This window comes from Amblyomma mixtum, chromosome 6 (assembly GCF_055824585.1).
Source record: "Amblyomma mixtum isolate Tamu chromosome 6, ASM5582458v1, whole genome shotgun sequence".
In the NCBI taxonomy this organism is placed as follows: domain Eukaryota; kingdom Metazoa; phylum Arthropoda; class Arachnida; order Ixodida; family Ixodidae; genus Amblyomma; species Amblyomma mixtum.
The window spans coordinates 141,371,429-141,389,695 of NC_143017.1; the positions used below are offsets into that span (position 1 = coordinate 141,371,429).

Genomic DNA, 18,267 nt, shown 5'->3' on the forward strand with positions numbered 1-18,267 from the left:
GCGCACCTAATTAGCATCTGGCTATAACTACGCTACTCGAATAGCATTTTTAGAGCGGAAGCTCTACTCCCATGCAAAACCTCAAGGTCATGTGGCCCCGACGCTGCGGAGCGGGGCTGTGGCTTTCACGCCATAGCATGTGACAGCTGGGGCGCGCGGAGCTGGCGACGTTCTTCCGCCTTCTCAAATGCGTTGAACGCTCACCTCGCATCACGTGACTTACCGTTCATCTGATAAGATAATAAAAAGCACTAAGCGTTTCTTGACGTTCGCAGATGGCAATGGAGGAGTCGTGCGCTGAAACCAGTGCTTCGGCTGTGTATGGTAGACGGCTGATTGAATCTGATTAGTCTTGTGATCAAGAACGTCGACAGGGCGCGCTGGCGTAGGACAGAGCCGGAAAATGTGCTAAGATTGAAGCAGAAGGCGAAGATGAACGAGGCTCATCAAGCTTCGGTTTATGAAGGTTTAACCTCTCAAAGCGACTCAGGCGCCCGCTCTGCAATTTAGCTTCAGCCGGGTTGAATCCCAGCCAATTTTTAAAAATATTTTAGCTCTGTGGCTGTCTTGCTGGCTGGCTACGAAGTGAACACTGCATATACTGACATACTGGTATCCATTTCCATCACTGTCCCCGTTCGTTTATAATCTCCCTTTCTCTGCCATCACTGCTATAGGAGGACGGACTTTTGCTGATCAGGCCTATCGCTAAGCTCATCACTATAAATTATCTCAATGTTCATGGCTGTTGATTTTGACGCTCTTTTAAACTGCACTGCAGACAGACCTCAGGCCTCAGTTGTCACGTGCCTACTCCTATAGTTAGCTACCTAGTAGAGGAGGAAGCAAAAGATGGGGCGGGCCGGCCTGCTGCAGCTGGTGGTGGCAGTCCTTCTGCTACTGCCTGGGCAGCCAGAGGCGGCCGTCAAAGGACGCCGTGTGGTGCGCTACCGGTGCCAGTACATGCGCACCCACAACCGCACCAACATTGTGTGCGCCCCCGTTGAGATCGACCATCAAGTCCCTGGTACTACTGCCTCCGCCTCGGTGGAGCCGGAGACCTTCAATGGGCAACGAGCTCAGCGTACGTTACTACTGCACCTCCAATTACTTAATAAGATGGCTTTGTCTATCCCTCTGCAAGCAAACCGTGTCGTGTTTGCTCTCTGCAAGAACATGAACCATGCAGCATCTCTTGCTGGTGGCGAACTGGAGTGGAGCACAAATGACCTAGTGAGGTCGTTGCCTCTGCGTCATCGTAGCATAGTATAAGCTACCCCCACAGGCGGGTATGCAGGCAATATATGCAGGCATTGCTATAGTTACCAGCATCGTTGGTTCCAGCATATAGGAGTAAGAAGCACTTAACTGAGGTCGTGCATGGTTCATCGTGATTAGGGAAAGGAAGCTCTACTCGAGCAGGCACTGAACACTTGTTGGACCCTCAACTCCTTCCTCCACCTTTTCTTTCCTGATTCCCGTAGGCGGCTCCCCTGGGCTGATTGACCCGATGGGAGTCTGTCTCTATATGTCTGCGCATTGCGCTCTTCCTTTATTTATCCATGTTCTGCCCGCTTCTCTCCCTTTTTCAATAAAGCGATGCGCGCCGTAATGATAATAACCCTTAGACGCACACCTCTCGCATCCCTACGTGCCGTCGCAGCATGAGGTCATAAAATAATCTCTGCTGACGTCAACACCAGAGCTTGTCGTCGACGTCACGACGAATGATGTTCAAGACGTCCACCCATTTCGATTCCTCGAGGGACGATGAAAGTCGATGTTCATGAGGGACTGAATCGGTCGGCAACATATATAAGGTGAAAGAAGCCAGACTGGAAGTGGTGTGTCAAAGCTTGGCTGGGAAAACTGCGTGTGAGGGAGTGGCAGTTGCACAAGACAGATTGGCCCGCACATAGCGGGAACAGTTGAACGCGTTCTGCCGCTCTCGCAGCGCCAGCTGTGGCCACATCGTGCATCTGGCGCAATGTCACAATGTCTGGGTTCTGGAAGTCTATAGTATCGCTGCCTATATGCCAGGTGTCCACAGCTGGAGCGGCGTGAGGCGCAAGACCACGCACTCAACTATTCCCGCTACGTGTAGTCCTCATTGACCTTATCACCGCCACACGTTCCAAGCTGGCGTTATGGATGATCTATAGTGAACAGCAGCGTAATAACATCTTAAATGCGCGCGCAGGGGAACCCATGTGTGGCAAGCTTCGGCAGCTCGCGCAGCGACTGGCACCGTTCGAGGAGGGCTCCTGGAAATACTGCGACCCTGCCAGCTGTCTGCGCGAGGTGATCCGTCACGTATACGCTTGCGTCAGGGCAGCAGGGGACTGACTGCTGCGCGCGCGTCGCAGAGCCCCCACTGCTCGCACAACGTGATGAGCGCCGAGTGCAGCCGCTGCCTGGGTCGCTGCTGGCTCATGTACACCTTCCCGGGAGCCAAGGGGCCGCAGAGCAAGGACTTCCCCTGCGACCCGCTCGGATGCGGCACACCCCAGCTCTTTTGTACGTCACATCCGGGCTCCGACGTTATGGCAACGTGCGGCTGCTGGGCCCAGGGATGCAGGATCGAACCCCTGGCCACGACGACCGTATTTCGATACAGGAGAATGCACACAAGCCCTGTGCTGTGCGATGACGTTAAAGAACCTCAGGCGGTCGAAATTAATCTGAAGCTCTCCATTGTGGCGACCCCCGTACCCCACATTCAAATTAGGGGTCTTAAACTCCATCTACCACATTGTGGCGCATCATACTGTACCATACCATACGTACCATACCTTAAAATACCGTACTATATGCCGTACCATAGCGTACCATGCCGTATCATCATCTGTTCGTGAGCTTCGAGGGCGTCTGTGCTAATCTGAATCCGGTTTCGCGACTTCGCTTCAAGGCCTTTTGTGAAGTCGCGGGGTTACCATCTCTGGCTCCTTAAGTGAATGCGTAATCATGGGTCCTTAAAAGCAATGTGAACAAAGGAGGCTGCAGCGTATGTGTTCAAGTGACAGAAAATAGAATGCGATGCCGCAGTTGGATATAAAACTACGCTTGCCTTAACTGCAATGGGGGTCAGAACTCACCAAAGCTATCATTGCAGCGTTCCATGAGGATACTTAATACTTTTCCATTAAATTGCTCCGGTTATTTAGCGTTTACGAGAGCAGTAGTGTGCTATAAATACGTGAGTCGAAGGGCTAAAAAGTAGACGGGGGAATAGTTAAAGTATAGTAGCAGTTACAGCAGTCGCACAGAGCGAGCAAGAATACCTTCATGCAACTGAGTAATCGGTTAAAGTTATAAACAACGTTAGTTTGAACCCCAGAGGAATAGCGAAATATATCAACTACAGAAAGTTCCAGCCGCAAATTGTGTTCAGTTTCGGAAAGACGGCTTTGTGCTAAGCATTTTTTTTCCCCTCTGTAGGAACCATGCGAACCGTCAAAGGTGTGCAATAGAGAGCTTCAGCATAGAGTAATTGTACACTGGTACCATTAACATAGTGCTGGGCACTAGATGTGCTCGCGCAATACACGCATGCGCTGCAGTTCCATGCGGATTCTATAACAGCAGTAGTAGTCCGGTAGAGATAAATTAAATCGTTCAAACGTATTCGCATGCACAGTGCCGGTGTATGTAGATGTAGTAGAATATACCAAAAAAAAGTAACAATGGGCCATGGTTCGCGGCCTCCTGTATTACTCCGCTTACCAAACACAACATCAAGGCCGTCGCGGTGGCTCACTGGTTATGGCTCTCGGCTGCTGACCCGAAAGACGCGGGTTCGATTCCTGCCACGGCGGTTGAATTTGGATGGAGGCGAAATCGTAGAGGCCCGTGTAAAGTGCGATGTCACTGCACGTTAGGGAACGCCAGGTGGTCGAAATTTCCGGAGCCCTTCACTAAGGCGTCCCTTATAGCCAGAGCCGCTTTTCGACGTCAACCGTAAACTACTCACAACGGTAAACGAAATATTCTTTTTAATGTTGCCTATATTAGACAAGCCAGAGACAACAAAACTGTCGAGTTCATAATTTAGTCTGGTGAATAGCTTCTTTTTTTAGGTAACAAGAAAAACTTTTTTCAAAGGACTACTTTTTTGTATTGGCTGAATTGTGTGTGGCGGTCCTGAATGTGGGCGGAGCTTCACTGCAGAGTTAAGTTGTAGCTGACTACAGCGCTTTACGGCAGCGAATAGGCTCAGCTAATGCCACTGTCTGTGAATGGAATTGTAGGCTGATACTACGAACGCTTCGGCCCGTCATGTAGGCATGTAACAAAGCGTTTTCGGGCACGGCATGTTCAACATGGACGCACATGCCTCGGACACGTCTCACGCGTTCTGTATTCCAGATAATTTTTCCGGAACGCGAGAGGCACTATGCAATTAACCTGCTGCCAACGTTATTTAAAGCAGAAAGCTGGGCTAGTTGGTGTTTGGATTGAGAGGACACAGTGGTAGCGCTAAAAAACAGGGACGAGGGTAGACGAAGACAACACAGCGCTAGACATCAACTGACTTTATTCAAAAAGAACCACGAATTTATAGGTGACAAACAGGAGAAAAAAATCAACAATCGAATCGCATGCGTGACGGCACTTCCCGATAAAGGAACTCCAAATCTTTAGTACACAGATAAACATTTGGTTTGCTTATACACGATTGCCTTTCAATGTGAAAAAGAAAGGCTTCCAAAACCTCCCGCTCCTTGTGGTCTGCATTTACAGATATCTCACGCGTCTGCTTAAACAAAGGGGTGCAAGTTTTTTCATCATGCATATACACCGTTTGCAGTGTGCCGCCAAGTGTCCAGGGCCTGATATAGCAGCTGCCAGATTCTTGTGCTCCATGAGGCGAACGTTGTTACAACGGCCAGTTTGGCCGATGTAGCATTTTCCGCAAGATAGTGGTATCCGATAGACCACATTGGTCCTGCAGGCCATAAACGGCTTCCCATGCTTGATGGGGCATGGCAGTTTCCCGTTGCAGTCATCATTGACAACTTTTAAAAGTTTCCCGAGCTTTTTGAGAATAAAGTCAGTTGATGTCTAGCGCCTGTGTTGTCTTCGTCTGCCCTCGTCCCTGTTTTTTAGCGCTACCACTATGTCCTCTCAATGCTAACATAAACTGTTCAATTTTCCTTTCTTCTGGCGCTCCGCGAGTTTGTCATTGAAATCCCGTGTTTATCTTCGGAGCTTCGAAAGTTGCTTAGCTTTAGCTACTTCATCAGTTTAGACTATAGTAAATATATGCCTGCTTGTTTTCAGTGACAGCCAAGAATACTACTTAATTTCGTAGTCACGTTACATGCAAGCTGGCATGCAGGATGCATGGTTCTCTGTTCTCGTCCAGCCATAGCGCAAGTGCCGCGTAAGATGCATGACAAGTGGACGGACGTTGTTACCTCTACCGAAGATACGTTCGCCTTATTTTCGCAGGTGGCGGGTACAAGTTCAAACGGGACGAGCCCTCCGGACCATAAGCTACTGACAAGGTCTACTAGCTGCACTGGCCAGGCGTCAGAGAAAATTTCCTCTATGGAGTAGAAATCTTCTAGTCGGTCGGCGCAAATTTCAATACTAGCTGTGTACTGGCTTTCATCGAGGGACGGTAGTGCGACCTTCTGGATCTGTTGGAGTGTTCACAGAATTTCCTTGTTTTGGGTTGGGTGGTAGCCATCCTCCGTCTGATTTTCCTTGTGCTGTTCGCACTTATATTGGCTTCACTGCAGTACGCTAAATCCTCCGGCTCGCAGGGCGCTATTTCATTGTCACCCGCCCAACAATAATTCTTGATGCCCTCTCACTTAACTAACCTCTAATATAATCTAGTATTCCGCGCGGCACTGGCATAACCAACGCTAGAAATTGCTTCTTTCGTACGATGCACAATGAAAAATTGTCTTCAAGACAGATACCAAAAGGGTCAACTTAGTGCTTGACTGCTACATTTCATTTTGTTTTTTTTTTGGTTTTTCGGAGAAGTCTTCGCGGAAGAAGGCGACCTTAAACTTGCATGAGTTGCTTTTTGGGAGAATAAAACCTTTGCATGAATATGTATGCTTTCGGTAGACGCAAAGCTGCATCGTTTCCCTACGGTTTTAGCCCCGAGTGAGCGGCAGTATTGCACAGGAGAGAAGTCTTTAAGACAGAATGAAGGCGCCTGGTAGATCTCAGCGATCACGCAGGCATGGGGCGGCCTCGCGTGACAGCTGAGAAGTGCGCGCACACCTCATGTCGAGGCATTCGCTTTCAAGCTTTCAAGCGCGCGCTTACCATGTGCGGTCCACGTAGGGCATACACCCAGCAATTCTGGACAAAAGCACTTTTCAACCGTAAATAGTTTAAGAACGAATTTTATTTCGTATATCGGAGGATTTCAATAAAAAAAATCTATATTCTTAGATCTACCCTGGACAGGCTTGCATTTTTGTTCCTATTAAAAGTTTTGCTATCGTAAAAGAGCGTTCCACATTTTCTTTCTATGGGAGCCTTAACTACTCGACTTGAGCGATGGACAAAAACTTTAAAACTACGGTTTTGCTACATATCGGAAGAATGGATCATTGCCTTCAATATTTCCACAACAGTACCACCCGCCACGGTGGCTCATTGGTTATGGTGCTCGGCTGCTGACCCGAAAGACGAGGCTTGGATCCCGGCCGCGGCGGTTGAATTTCGATGGAGGTGAAATTCTAGAGACCCTTGTACTCTGCGATGTCAGTGCACATTAAAGAACCCCAGATGGCCGAAATTTCTGGAGCCCTTCACTACGGCGTTTCTCATAGCCTGAGTCGCTTTGGGACGTTAAACCACATGAACCAAAAACCAATAACAGTACCTTACAATATTCCATTATTCAAAATTTTTGCCCTGGAAAGCTGGACTTAATATATGCTGTGATAGGCCATGGCCACTAGTCTCTGAGTGCTCGAGGAAATACTGACCGGGCGTCGAATAAGTCCTGACCAGAGGCTTTCAGCTAAGAACGTGTAAGTTGAGTTTGCGAGTGAGAACACAGCACGCCGCTGCAGCTGCCGCTATTGTTGAAATAGTGCGTAAGTAGTTCGGATGCTGTTCCTATAGTCCCAACTTGCTTCGAAAGCTCGAACTTTAGCGGGGTTTCCTTCAACCACTTGAGGATCCGATGGAAAACTGAGAAAGGACGGGGGCCTTTACTTTAGGGAGCCAGGCCAAAATAGTGAAAGCTTGTTACTCAGTCTGACTAGGCCTGTAAGTGCGGCATGGCACTTCGGTCACAAATCCCGCATTCCCAAATTGGCGCTTGATCATGTTTCTAGTGGTAATCGAAAAAAAAAATTGGTTTTCATTGGTTGCAAGAGGTCGAATATCAAAAGCAGCTCAATGGGACATTGAGGTTGACTCCACCCAATTTCTGTTCGCTGTAAAAATTGTTTTGCTCGTATCGGCTCTACTGATGTTCTTCCGGCAACAAAAGACGTTTTTTTGCTGAAGAAAATTGAATCAAGAATGGAGAATTTTTTTCTTCCACTCGATTCAAACTCCTGACGTTAATAATTAAAATTAATCCGTTATTCCCATTTGGAAGTATTAGTCTAGTCTCAGAGATCCATGTGACGTTTTTTTGAGGTCATTGCAGTTGGCTGAGAACGAGCGGTGGCATGAACACCTGAATCTCATTTTTTGGTCTTCTCTAGCTTAAAAAAGCACTGTTTTAGTCAAAGTAGCCTCTTTTCATCAGAACACGGTAACCTATTGATACAAGGAACTAATTTGTGCCCAGTGTCCCTTGATGACAACTGGTCAAGTTCATGTACATATTACGGTCCACCAAATCAATCGAACCTTAGTTCCGTGTACTGTGCGATGTCAGTGAACGTTAAAGATCGCCAGGTGGTCGAAATTTCCAGAGCCCCTCACTACGGCGTCCCTCATATGCTTAGTCGCTTTGGGATGTTGAACACCCATAAACCATAAACCAATATAGCTGAGAAGGGTTGTTTTGTAGGCCAGTTGGTCATACATATTTCAAGAAATGCTTCGGCGCGGCAGACAAGGACAATCTTCTGTAATCTACTGTAATCTGTGGTGTTATTCTACGTTTTGTCCTTGTCTGCCGCGCCGAAGCATTTCTTGAAATACATAAACCAATGCCTGGTTCAATATTGGCAATGCCAGATGGCTCGAAGTTGTTAATGCGAGACCATTAGGTTGTCGTCTTGCAAAAACTACCCGGTTTCTGAAGTCGACAGTTCGACGGAAGCTCGTCTGGTCGGGATAGAACATGAAAAATTAATGACATCGACCAAAAAAATGAAAAAAGATGACGTTTCGGCTTCCCACAAACTTCTTAATCTCATTCGCCGACTTAAGTTCCTACCTCACCCCCACCCCTCCTCCGCTGCGCTCGCATTCTCTTGAAATAAACTCCGTTACCCTTAGGGACCATAGGTTGTCTTGCCTTCGCATTACATGCCCTGTCCAAGCCTACTTCTTCCTCTTGGTGTCGACTAGAATGTCGTAACCGGTGTTTGTTCCCTTACCCACTCTGCCCTCTTCCTGACTCTTAATGTTACACCTATCATTTTTCTTTCCATAGCTCGCTGCGTTGTCCTTAACGTAAGCTGAACCATTTTCGTTATCCTCCACGTTTCTGCCCCATAGGTGAGTACCGGTAAGATACAGCTATTGTATACTTTTCTCTTGAGCGATATTGGTAAACTGTCATGATGATCTTACAGACATGGGAGAGGCCTTTGCCCTGCAGTGGGCGTAGCCAGGCTGATGATGATGAAATTTCGGCTCCCACACGGCAGCCTTGTTCACAATGAGGGCGAGAAGAATTGTCGCCTTAAGTACAGAACATGACAGATGCCAGACACCTTACGCACACTGGGGTTAGATTACCATCATTGCAATTCGTTGTATGCGCTGTCGTCTGGATAATCAGCGACTCATGATAAAGCCACGATACTCTGTTCTTCTGTTTTGCAATCACACGTGCCTTTGCCGAGTCGATGTTGCGGTTGGCAGATACCGCATGCTCGGCAAGTGCATTCGACGTCATCCGCCGATTCCTCACATGGGCGGGTGACTTCGAATGCGCTTGCCGAGCATGCGGTATCTGCGATCCACAACATCGATTCGGCACAGGCACGTGTGATTACAAAAGAGAAGAACAGAGTATCGTGGCTTTATCATGAGTCGCTGATTATCCAGACGGCAGCGCATACAACGAATCGCAATGATGGTAATCTAACCCCAGTGTACGCAAGGTGTCTGGCACCTATCATGCACCGTGCTTAACTGAGGCGACGATCCTTCATCATCATCATCATCATCATCAGCCTGACTACGCCCACTGTAAGGCAAAGGCCTCTCCCATTTCTCTCTAATTAACCATCTCCTTTGCCAGCTGCGCCCACCGTATCCCAGCAAACTTCTTAATCTCATCCGTCCACCTAACTTTCTGCCGCCCCCTGCTACACTTACCTTCTCTTGGAATCTACTCCGTTATCCTTAAGGACCAGCGATTATCTTGCCTTCGCATTACATGCCCTGTCCAAGCCCCATTCTTCCTCTTGATTTCGACTAGAATGTCGTTAACCCGCGTTCGTTCACTCACCCACTCCGCCCGCTTCCTATCTCTTAACGTTACGCCTATCATTTTTGTTTCCATAGCTCGCTGCGTTGTCCTTAACTTAAGCTTAACCCTCTTTGTTAGCCTCCACGTTTCTGCCCCATAGGTGAGTATCGATAACATTCCTTCGTTTCGCCCTTATTGTGAACAAGGCTCGCGTGGGGGAGACGAAACATCATTTTCATTCTTTTGGTCGGTGTTATTTATTTTTCGTCACACCCTGTTTCTCCGTAACGAAATTGCCTGATTGTTCTAGAGGGTCGGGACGTCATCAGCGCCACCAAATTTGAAATTCTGTGGACTAGAATGTTCTAGTACCTTCAATTGGATTGTCATATGGGATCATCTGACTCACTCTTCCACCTTAATCCCGCGCGTAATCTAGCTTAATCTCCAAATAATTGCTATTAATCCACATAAACATCCCCAATAATCCACATTGATCCACCCATCAATCCCCATTAATCCACCGTAATCCATTTTCTGGCGTGTGCCAACTTCCAAATGCTATCGCATTTTTTTAAAAGAATGTGGTTAAGAGGTGCATGCCTGGATCAGTATCGGCAATGTCCGATCGCTGCTAGTTGTCCTCGGCCGGGAACCCCCCCCCCTGCAGTATCATTGAGCGGCAAATTGCAGCGCATAGTGTCGGTATCGGTCGGTGGCTCGAGACCACAATACAGTGGAGGTGGAAGCTGGAAAACATGCCTGCTGTGATTTGCGGTTGTGAAATGAGGAGACCGTAGGGACCGCCGTTCGTGCGAGTTTCGTCCCCGACAGTCATTGATATTGTACAGTTGAGTGGGTGCATTTTGCATACTTCATTTTTTTGTCTGTTTTCTGTCGTCTACCAGCAGCCGTTTTGCGTAGGGTTTCTTAAAGGGAAGCTGAAACGGTTTTTTGAGAATTCTAGGTTATTGAAGAATTCGCATCTATCAAGCTTCTAGATAAACCCTGCAAATTATTTTTGAACTAGCATTTAAAATGGTTACATAATCGTTGATTAAAACCGCGACAATGTGCAGGCTTCTCCTTACTACTTTGGAGGAGTGCGAGGAAACTCGGCAGTGACGTCATTATCGCTGAAACTTCAGATATCCGCACCTTACGCCTGCATGCTGCTGTGCGTCGTCAGATGGCGGCAAACAATGCATTGCGAGCTTCACCTTCGATGGCGTCGGTTTTCTTCCATGAAATAAACCTTTCTTCGATGGAAACGTAGTGCCGTCATACGTGACGTCATTATCGGGGCCTCCGCCCGTCGCTGTGCACTTCAGAGAAGCCTGAATGCCGACGACGACTTTATTCGGCGATTACGCCACCATTTCAATTGCTAGAGCAAAACGATTTCGCAGTCTTTACCAGCACATTTCGCACATTCAGCAACCTTAAACTCATGGAATTCTAAAACCGCTTCAGTTGCCCTTTAATGTAACTGGAGGAAAAGCTGGCGCCGCTACATTTGATCCACTATGGAGAGGCGCTGGAATGCCGGGAAGACGAAGTTTCTTACTTCGCTTAGCTATTGTTGGGGCATAAAACGTGGATTCAGCCGTAACAATGCGGCGCTTCGTGAGGCAAACGTCGAAAAATGCTGTGAAAGTTTCCGTACCAGCCCCGCACCGAACTTTCACTTGCGTTATATGTATTAACTAGTGAAAAACGCAGTATCGAAATAAATCTGCGCACTGGAGAGAGCACGAAGATGACACTTTCAGTTACGTAGTGAAGCTGTACATAATTTATTCACAGTCAAAATATACATAATTTATTCATAGCGAAACTGTACATAATTTATTCCGGGCAATAAAATACACCTTGGAAGCCAGGGGTTTGTATAATTCAGCCACCAAGGACTTCGTCGTGTAAGAGCCGTCTGCATTGGAAAATACCGAGCAACGGGTCTGACCGGCAAAGATGTTATATATTTTTCTACCTCTCCATTTTGTGTATATAAGGATAACGTTATTATTCTCTTTACGACGCTCAATACTGAAAGCCCGGAATACAAGCTCCACGATCCCAATTTTGCTGCACTGTTTCCTCAAATGCAAGAAAAATTAACTTTCTGTTTGGGTATTCACGCATTTTAGAGCCACTGAGGGGGGGGGGGGGGCTACAGTGATACTGCACTTTTCCGTAGAGAAAGGGCCTACTTTTTTCTTACAGCCAACTGACAGCACTATGCGAGAAAGTGAAGCTGCAGCGAAATGGTCTCATTCGGTGCTATGCACCTCTGCAAATAATGACACCGTTCAGTCGGCTTTGAATGGCCAGTAGTAGCCGCGTTCTGATAGCGACTAGAGTCCAGAAAGACAATCCGTCCACATACAGTTGCTGTGCCGCGAAACTTTACCGCAAAGCTTTGCATTATTCCTGAAACACACACACACTGGCATTTGCTTCTGCAGTAAAGTTTGCGGTAGAAAATTCGCACCCAGAGAGTCCAGGTGCTGCCCCTGCGTGCATCTTCGGCGTCTGTCTGAGCGCCGTAATTAGACTGGAGACTACGCCCATTCCTAAAATGCTGCCAGCCTGAGGCGGCGGAACAAACACGTCTCGCTTATCGGCAACGCGCTGTTACGACGCTGTGCTGTTGCACTTGATGGCACTGGCAGATAAACCAAACAATGACAGCGGCCCTTAGTGAGTGCTTTGGCGCCCCCATTTCGTAGAGGAGCTAAAAGTGCAAGAAAATCGGCCAGATATTGACGTACTATGAGAATGGAGCACCGCCGGTGGGGAACACACAATGTTTCGCACTATTACAATTAGCTGTAGTGAGCAACTTGTGTGACACACGTTTTCACGTGAAGGGTGCCGCAGAATGTGTATTGCATCCATTGCACACCGATGTCACGATATACACATTCGGGAAGAAACGCATTGCAGGTTTCGCGATTGTATTAGGCGTAGTACATTCACGAAACAAACGTATTATATGTTGACAAGCGATCCTCAGTGAAAACCCAAAGCGTATTTTAAACCTGGGCTTTAATTTCCTGATGGGCTTGGCCTGGGTAAGGGCCAGGTCATCCTTAATTCTGCTGTGGTTAATTCTTAGCAGCTTAACGATGTGATGTATATGTGTTGATATGCTCAGTAACACTGGACAAAATGCATTGAAATCGACATACTGTACATAGGAGCAAACGAAGACACGCCTGACATTTTTTTGTGCAGGCAAGTGTATGTAAAAAGTGCAACACTACACCGGTTGCAGAAAGTGTTCCTTTCGGCGTATTTACATGCTCAATAATGGCTGCCGTGAATAAGTCATGGCTTGACTAAAACTCGCGTTAGCTCGACGGGACAAACGTCCATTAGTGAACGTATGCTTAAGAGCTGAGTGAAAAAAAAAAAAGTGCTCAACTCATCACTCATGATGTCCATGATCACTTTTGATGTCCAATCGAAGTCCGAGTACTAGCAACTAGCCAGTTTCACGTGATCTGCAGCAGTGATATAAACTGAGAGCTCCGAGCCGCTGCGGTTGAACAGTTTCTCGATCTCTTCGAGGCTCTTTCCCTTCGTCTCCGGCACGAACATCACAAAGGGCACAAACGCGGCCAAGACGAGTGATCCGTACAGCCAGAAAGCGCCGGCTGTGCCCAGAAAATGCTGCAAGTCGAAGTGCTCCTTTACTACCAGAAAACCGACGCCGAAGAGGAACGCAGTGCATATACCCGACGCCACCCCCTTGGCCTTCAATGGGATCATCTCGCCCAGGAACACGAACGGCAGAGGACCGAGCCCCAGCGAGTGGCCCACACAGTACGTTCCCACGGCGAACAATGGAAACCAGCCGTACTGCTTGGCAAAATCTTCGCCGTTGATGTCCTTCAGGTAGAAGTACAGGCCCAACATTCCAAGAGCGATCGCAGTGATGATGGCAGAAGCGATGAACAGCGCCTTGCGTCCTGCTTTGTCGGCGAGCATGGTGGCCACGAAGAAAGTTGCCACGGTAATGCCACCACCAATGATGGCGCAGTCATCGGACTGTAAGGATGCGCCGGCTTCTTCGTAGATGTCCTTGGCATAGAATAGCAGGACGTTGAGGCCGGCCGCCTGCTGCATGAACATGGGCAAGAGGGAGCACAAAAAGGGCTTGTAGATTTGCGGCTGGCATATGTCGGCCCAGCTGAGGCCTGGCACATTGGAAGCGCTTCGCTCCAGCAAGCTGAATTCTTCTTCGACCTTTGGCCCCCGATAGAACTTGAGTGCATCTATGGCCTGACCACGACGCCCCTTTTGTATGAGCCATCGCGGCGACTCATGAACGTAGAGGACGAACGCTGCGCCCGACACGAAAGCAGGCACCATGCAGGCTGCCGCTAGCCAAGTGTAGTACAACCATTTTCCCATCGTGTAGCCCAACAGAATACCGATGGCCATGAGAAGGTTGCAGCCCGTATTCAGCAGGCCTCGCAGGCGCGAAGGTGACACCTCGGACAGGTACACGGACGTGGTAGGCGCTGCCGTGCCCATGCCTCCGCCTGTCAAGAAGCGGCCGATGAAGAGCAGAGGTGTCGACTTTGCCAAGATGATACAGATCCAGCCGGACACAAACCAGACTGCGCCGGAAACCATTGTGGCTCTGCGTCCGACGAGATTGACTAGTTGGCCTGAAATAAAAATCAAGCACGTATTAGAAAACGATGGGCCGGTATTCCTAGGCTTAATATAGTGAGGAAATGAATGCCTTTGCAAAAACAATGGGTGTATGAAAGGATGGCTGCTAGTAAGCAGCCATTCGTTCTGTTCTCTTTTGCGCCCTGTATTGTTGTGCGCGCCCTTTCACGATGCGTAAATACCAACTGGTCTAACGTTCTACGTTACTAAGCTGTTACGCATGCAATGTTTTGAAAAGTAGTGGCGTTGTTGAGCAGACTGTTTTTTAACATTCACTGCAGATTGCTTTCCTTTGCACATTTATATCGGCCATATTTGTCGCACCGTATTTATTCGCATAATGAAGAGCCTTTTTAATTAAAATACTAGTCATATATTCTTTATTTTCTGGTGAGGCGAAAACGGTGTTTTTTGTGCGAGTGCGTTCATTAAGTGGCTATATAGAATGGTTATCGACAATAGCTAGTATAACCCCAATCTAAAAAAATCTACAGAGGTACTTAATTCGCATTATGTCATATAGCGTAAACTTTGTTCTCTCATTCTATTGAAAGGACAAGAGAATTGCGTGCCCGAGGCAACGTGAGATGCGTCAACTTGTAACTGAGCGCAGGCTAAATTAAAAATACGTACAAGGGAAGCTTTGAAAGCTTTCAGTAGGATTGCGCTCGCAAATACATACACTGCGCATTATCCCGTTGGTTGACCATTCATGCATGCCGCTTTTGCAGTCACACACGTTGCTCGCCCTTCAAATGCTTTAAGGCTGGCCTTAAAAACCGAAAATTTTGTGGAATTCTCAGATGGCGTGATAGGCAGAGGCCACAGACCACATATGCAAACTGCGTCGAAAAGCTTTCTGTTGGCGCAGAAGCGGCACGTTAAAGCCTCCCGAGGATTGAGATGGTAATTCATTGGCATCCCTTAGGTATAGCACGACCACGTCATGCGGACACAATACGCTTTTGATTTTTTTTTTCTGAACAGAAGATACAGACAGTAACCAAGAACATAAATCAAGTATTCAATACGAAAATTATGCATCGCTTAATATGCATCACCCCCATCTATGTCTCATGCACTTACGAGATAATTGTGCACGGAATTCATGTCATTGCCAGTACCTATGCTTGTACTTTATTAGGGAAGTGTTCGGCATTAACGTGTGTATAGCTCTACGCGCCTACCTCCTTAATCTGCGTACACGATTTCGACGAGACTAAGACAAGACATTAAAAAAGGATTAGGACCTCAGGGAAGGCCTTGCTACCCTTTGTGTCGGGCAGGCCACGAGATTAGGGAACAGGGAGGGAAAAGGATGAGACAGAAGAAAAAAAGGAGCTGAACGGAAGGGAAACAACGGAGGCCAGAAATCAGGTAGAGAATAATTACAGCGGTAAACAAGACCAACGACAAATTTATTGCCAGATTACTAGGAACTAACTGTTAAATATAGATAAGGTGTACCGAGGTATAGGTTTTAAAAACGAAAGGAAAGTAGAGAGAGAGAATAACTTTTAGTGAAGAAAAGGAAATGGTTAAGAAAGAGAGAATTACGTGGCAGCAATTGAACATTGTCACTAAAATCGATAAGAGCCTGGAAATAAAATGGACACGCGGAAGACCATTATACGATGTGCCTGAAATTATGTTATTTTGTCACTAAAGTAACATGCGTTTGCGGATACCTTTGAGGCCAGAGTTAACGTTTATCAGAGCAAGACGATGAAGAGACGTGTAAACGGAAGTGGATGACGGGAGAAGATTTCAAGCCTAACGGGAGCTGCCAAGTACACCGAGCTCTAAGGATGTGCGCTTACCTCCGACCAGACCGCCCAGGGCAGCGCCGGGCAGCACGAGGGAGCCGAACCAGGCAACGTCGTTTTCTGTGAGGTTGAACCGCTCCCGGATCTGCGGCAGCGCGGGCGACGAGAAGGCGCACATGACGCCCACCGACATCATGGCGAGGTAGGCAGCGGCCACGCAGAAGTAGAAGCGTCGCCGGGCTATCGTCTCATTCGCAGCATCCTGCCGCGGCTGCTTGTCCGAGAACTCAACCACTGCACGTGTGAAAGGTAGTGGAAAGGAAAACGTTAAATACTAGAAGATCACAGACAGCTTGTCTGAAGGCGATAACAGAGAGAGAAAAAAATTAGCTTCTTGTTGTCAATTCTGTTTCTGTGCTTTCATATTATGAACTGTACACTCTTGTTAGCGTGTACGTGGTCAGTCTTGTTAAGCTTATGTTTTACCACTGTATTTTTGCTGTCAACTGTTCAGCTCTGCCGGCAGTTCAAGTCCACTTACCGCTTTGGCAGGCTTGGGTATGGACGTTGGCCTTGTATACACATATCATTTTTACCGGCACTGGTTCGGAGTTGAAGCGCTAGGACAAGGCGACCAGAAAGAACGCAGGACAAGTATGGACTTAAACAAATTGGCATTCGCCTTTAAGCGTTGTCGGTCTCACTGTTCTCGATGGTCACAATCAAGTGTCACTCCACAAGGGAAGAGGACAAAGCTCGCAAATATTTAGCGTCGCGAGGAGCCTGCTTAAATCATGGTTTGGTGCTTACACGCACTCTTGATGATCGAGCGCCTAGGGCACATACCTTCAACATTGTTCTCACTCACACGGGCTAGCTGTACAGGTCGCAAAACAAAATTTTCGCCGTTCCATGACGGTTCTTACAGCCTGTTGGGTGCATTGTAGAAATAGGCATCTGCACAAAGCAAGATGTTGTCACGTCTACTCGGGATTCCTCGATCTTTCATGTAGGCTGAAGCCACATTGCTTTGTCGCTTCTTTTCTTGCTGTGTGAATAAACTTTGAGCCATAAACCCCGGGAACACTTCAGCTCAGAATATCTTTTGAACCATGTGACTAGAACATGATATCGCTGTGCCTGTTGCGAGCCACCTTTATTATTTATGCGCGCAGAAGCCAGCATTCCTTGTACGAAGCCTCTCTGGCATTCCAAGCTATGTCAGCGAGAATGTTTAAGACGCTAAAGTTGTTTGGGAATGCATGAAAATACGAAGCCTCAAAAAAGGCTAATCAATTTTAGTCAGTTTTACGCATTACAAAAGATGGCGGAATTTTTTGTGTTCTTGCATACTTTCAACTTGGATTTCAAAATGATGCTTCATATGCTGTAGCTAGCACTGGGTTTGGCACTAAGAGCTAAAGAGAGCAGAAAATCACCGAATCACTTTTCTTCACCCGTTCACCGTTTGGTTTTAAACCCCGAATCGTTTCATTGTTCTTTTTTTCGTTCTAATTTCAACACGGTGATTCCAGGAGGCGGTAAAACTGGTAAAAAAATATAGTAAAAAATTCACCAAATATACAGGATGTTGCAAAGAAACTTCTTGCTGGGATTTACTAACCCCCTGGAGTACACGCTGCATGCAAAGCGATGATCTTGTGGTGGAGCACCCGCATCGTATGTGGGAGTTAATGAGTTTTAATCCCGTAAGTCACTTGGGGCCCACTCATTTTCTAAAGGATACAGGCAGCCGGCAGGTAGGTTCTCGGCTTTCTCAGAGGTTAAGGGTTTGGAAGAAGTTGTTACAACCAGTTTTAACAACACCAGCTAGGCTTAACTGTTCAGTGGAGAAACGAATTATTGACTAGTTGACGCATTCTTGTCCCTATAATTGATTTACGTTGCCTACATCACCCGTTAGCACACATGCCTCCCCCCCGCCCCCCCTCCCCCTCCCTCCGTCGAAAAAAAAACGCCCGAGATGCGAAGATGTGGTAAAGCCTCATCAGGAGGCTCTAACAGCGAACAGCCCGTGACGAGCGCGGAGTTTCGGTGCGCTGGAAGAACAACGCGAACGTAAGCGAGGGGAACGCACTTTGACGCTAGAGCGGTTATACTGCTTTTAAAAACGAATTGGAGGGAACACTTAGGATCCGCCTTAAGGGTATGACGCGATAGCGCAATAGGTCAACTCCCATATATGCAGGAGGCCATTCTCTAGTTTACATCCAT

General features: G+C 47.5%; 2 protein-coding genes across 2 annotated transcripts in view; one reads left to right on the plus strand and one right to left on the minus strand.

The window, feature by feature from the left end:
• The first annotated feature begins 814 nt into the window (after positions 1 to 814).
• Positions 815 to 6,587, plus strand: LOC149340630 (uncharacterized). Its single transcript, XM_089549472.1, has 4 exons — positions 815 to 1,084; positions 2,201 to 2,301; positions 2,367 to 2,517; positions 5,452 to 6,587. The coding sequence occupies exons 1-4, from the start codon at positions 853 to 855 to the stop codon at positions 5,493 to 5,495; spliced, it is 528 nt and encodes a 175-aa protein (XP_089405598.1). The 5' UTR covers positions 815 to 852; the 3' UTR covers positions 5,496 to 6,587.
• A 5,952-nt stretch (positions 6,588 to 12,539) lies between these two features.
• Positions 12,540 to 18,267, minus strand: part of LOC149340631 (trehalose transporter 1-like protein) — a 12,168-nt gene continuing 6,440 nt past the window's right edge. Inside the window, exons 2-3 of the mRNA XM_089551307.1 lie at positions 16,087 to 16,326; positions 12,540 to 14,259 (exon numbers count right to left, since the gene is read on the minus strand). Of these exons, the coding sequence (XP_089407433.1) occupies positions 13,061 to 14,259; positions 16,087 to 16,326 (1,439 nt within the window). The 3' untranslated portion in view covers positions 12,540 to 13,060. The remainder of the gene's footprint in view (positions 14,260 to 16,086; positions 16,327 to 18,267) is intronic.

Excerpts from the sequence above, each read along its gene's own strand:
- LOC149340630 (XM_089549472.1), top strand. The coding sequence starts at position 853 with ATGGGGCGGGCCGGCCTGCTGCAGCTGGTGGTGGCAGTCCTTCTGCTA. Across the intron at positions 1,085-2,200 it reads CAATGGGCAACGAGCTCAGC|GGGAACCCATGTGTGGCAAG; the intron begins GTACGTTACTAC and ends ATGCGCGCGCAG. Across the intron at positions 2,518-5,451 it reads CGGCACACCCCAGCTCTTTT|GTGGCGGGTACAAGTTCAAA; the intron begins GTACGTCACATC and ends TTATTTTCGCAG.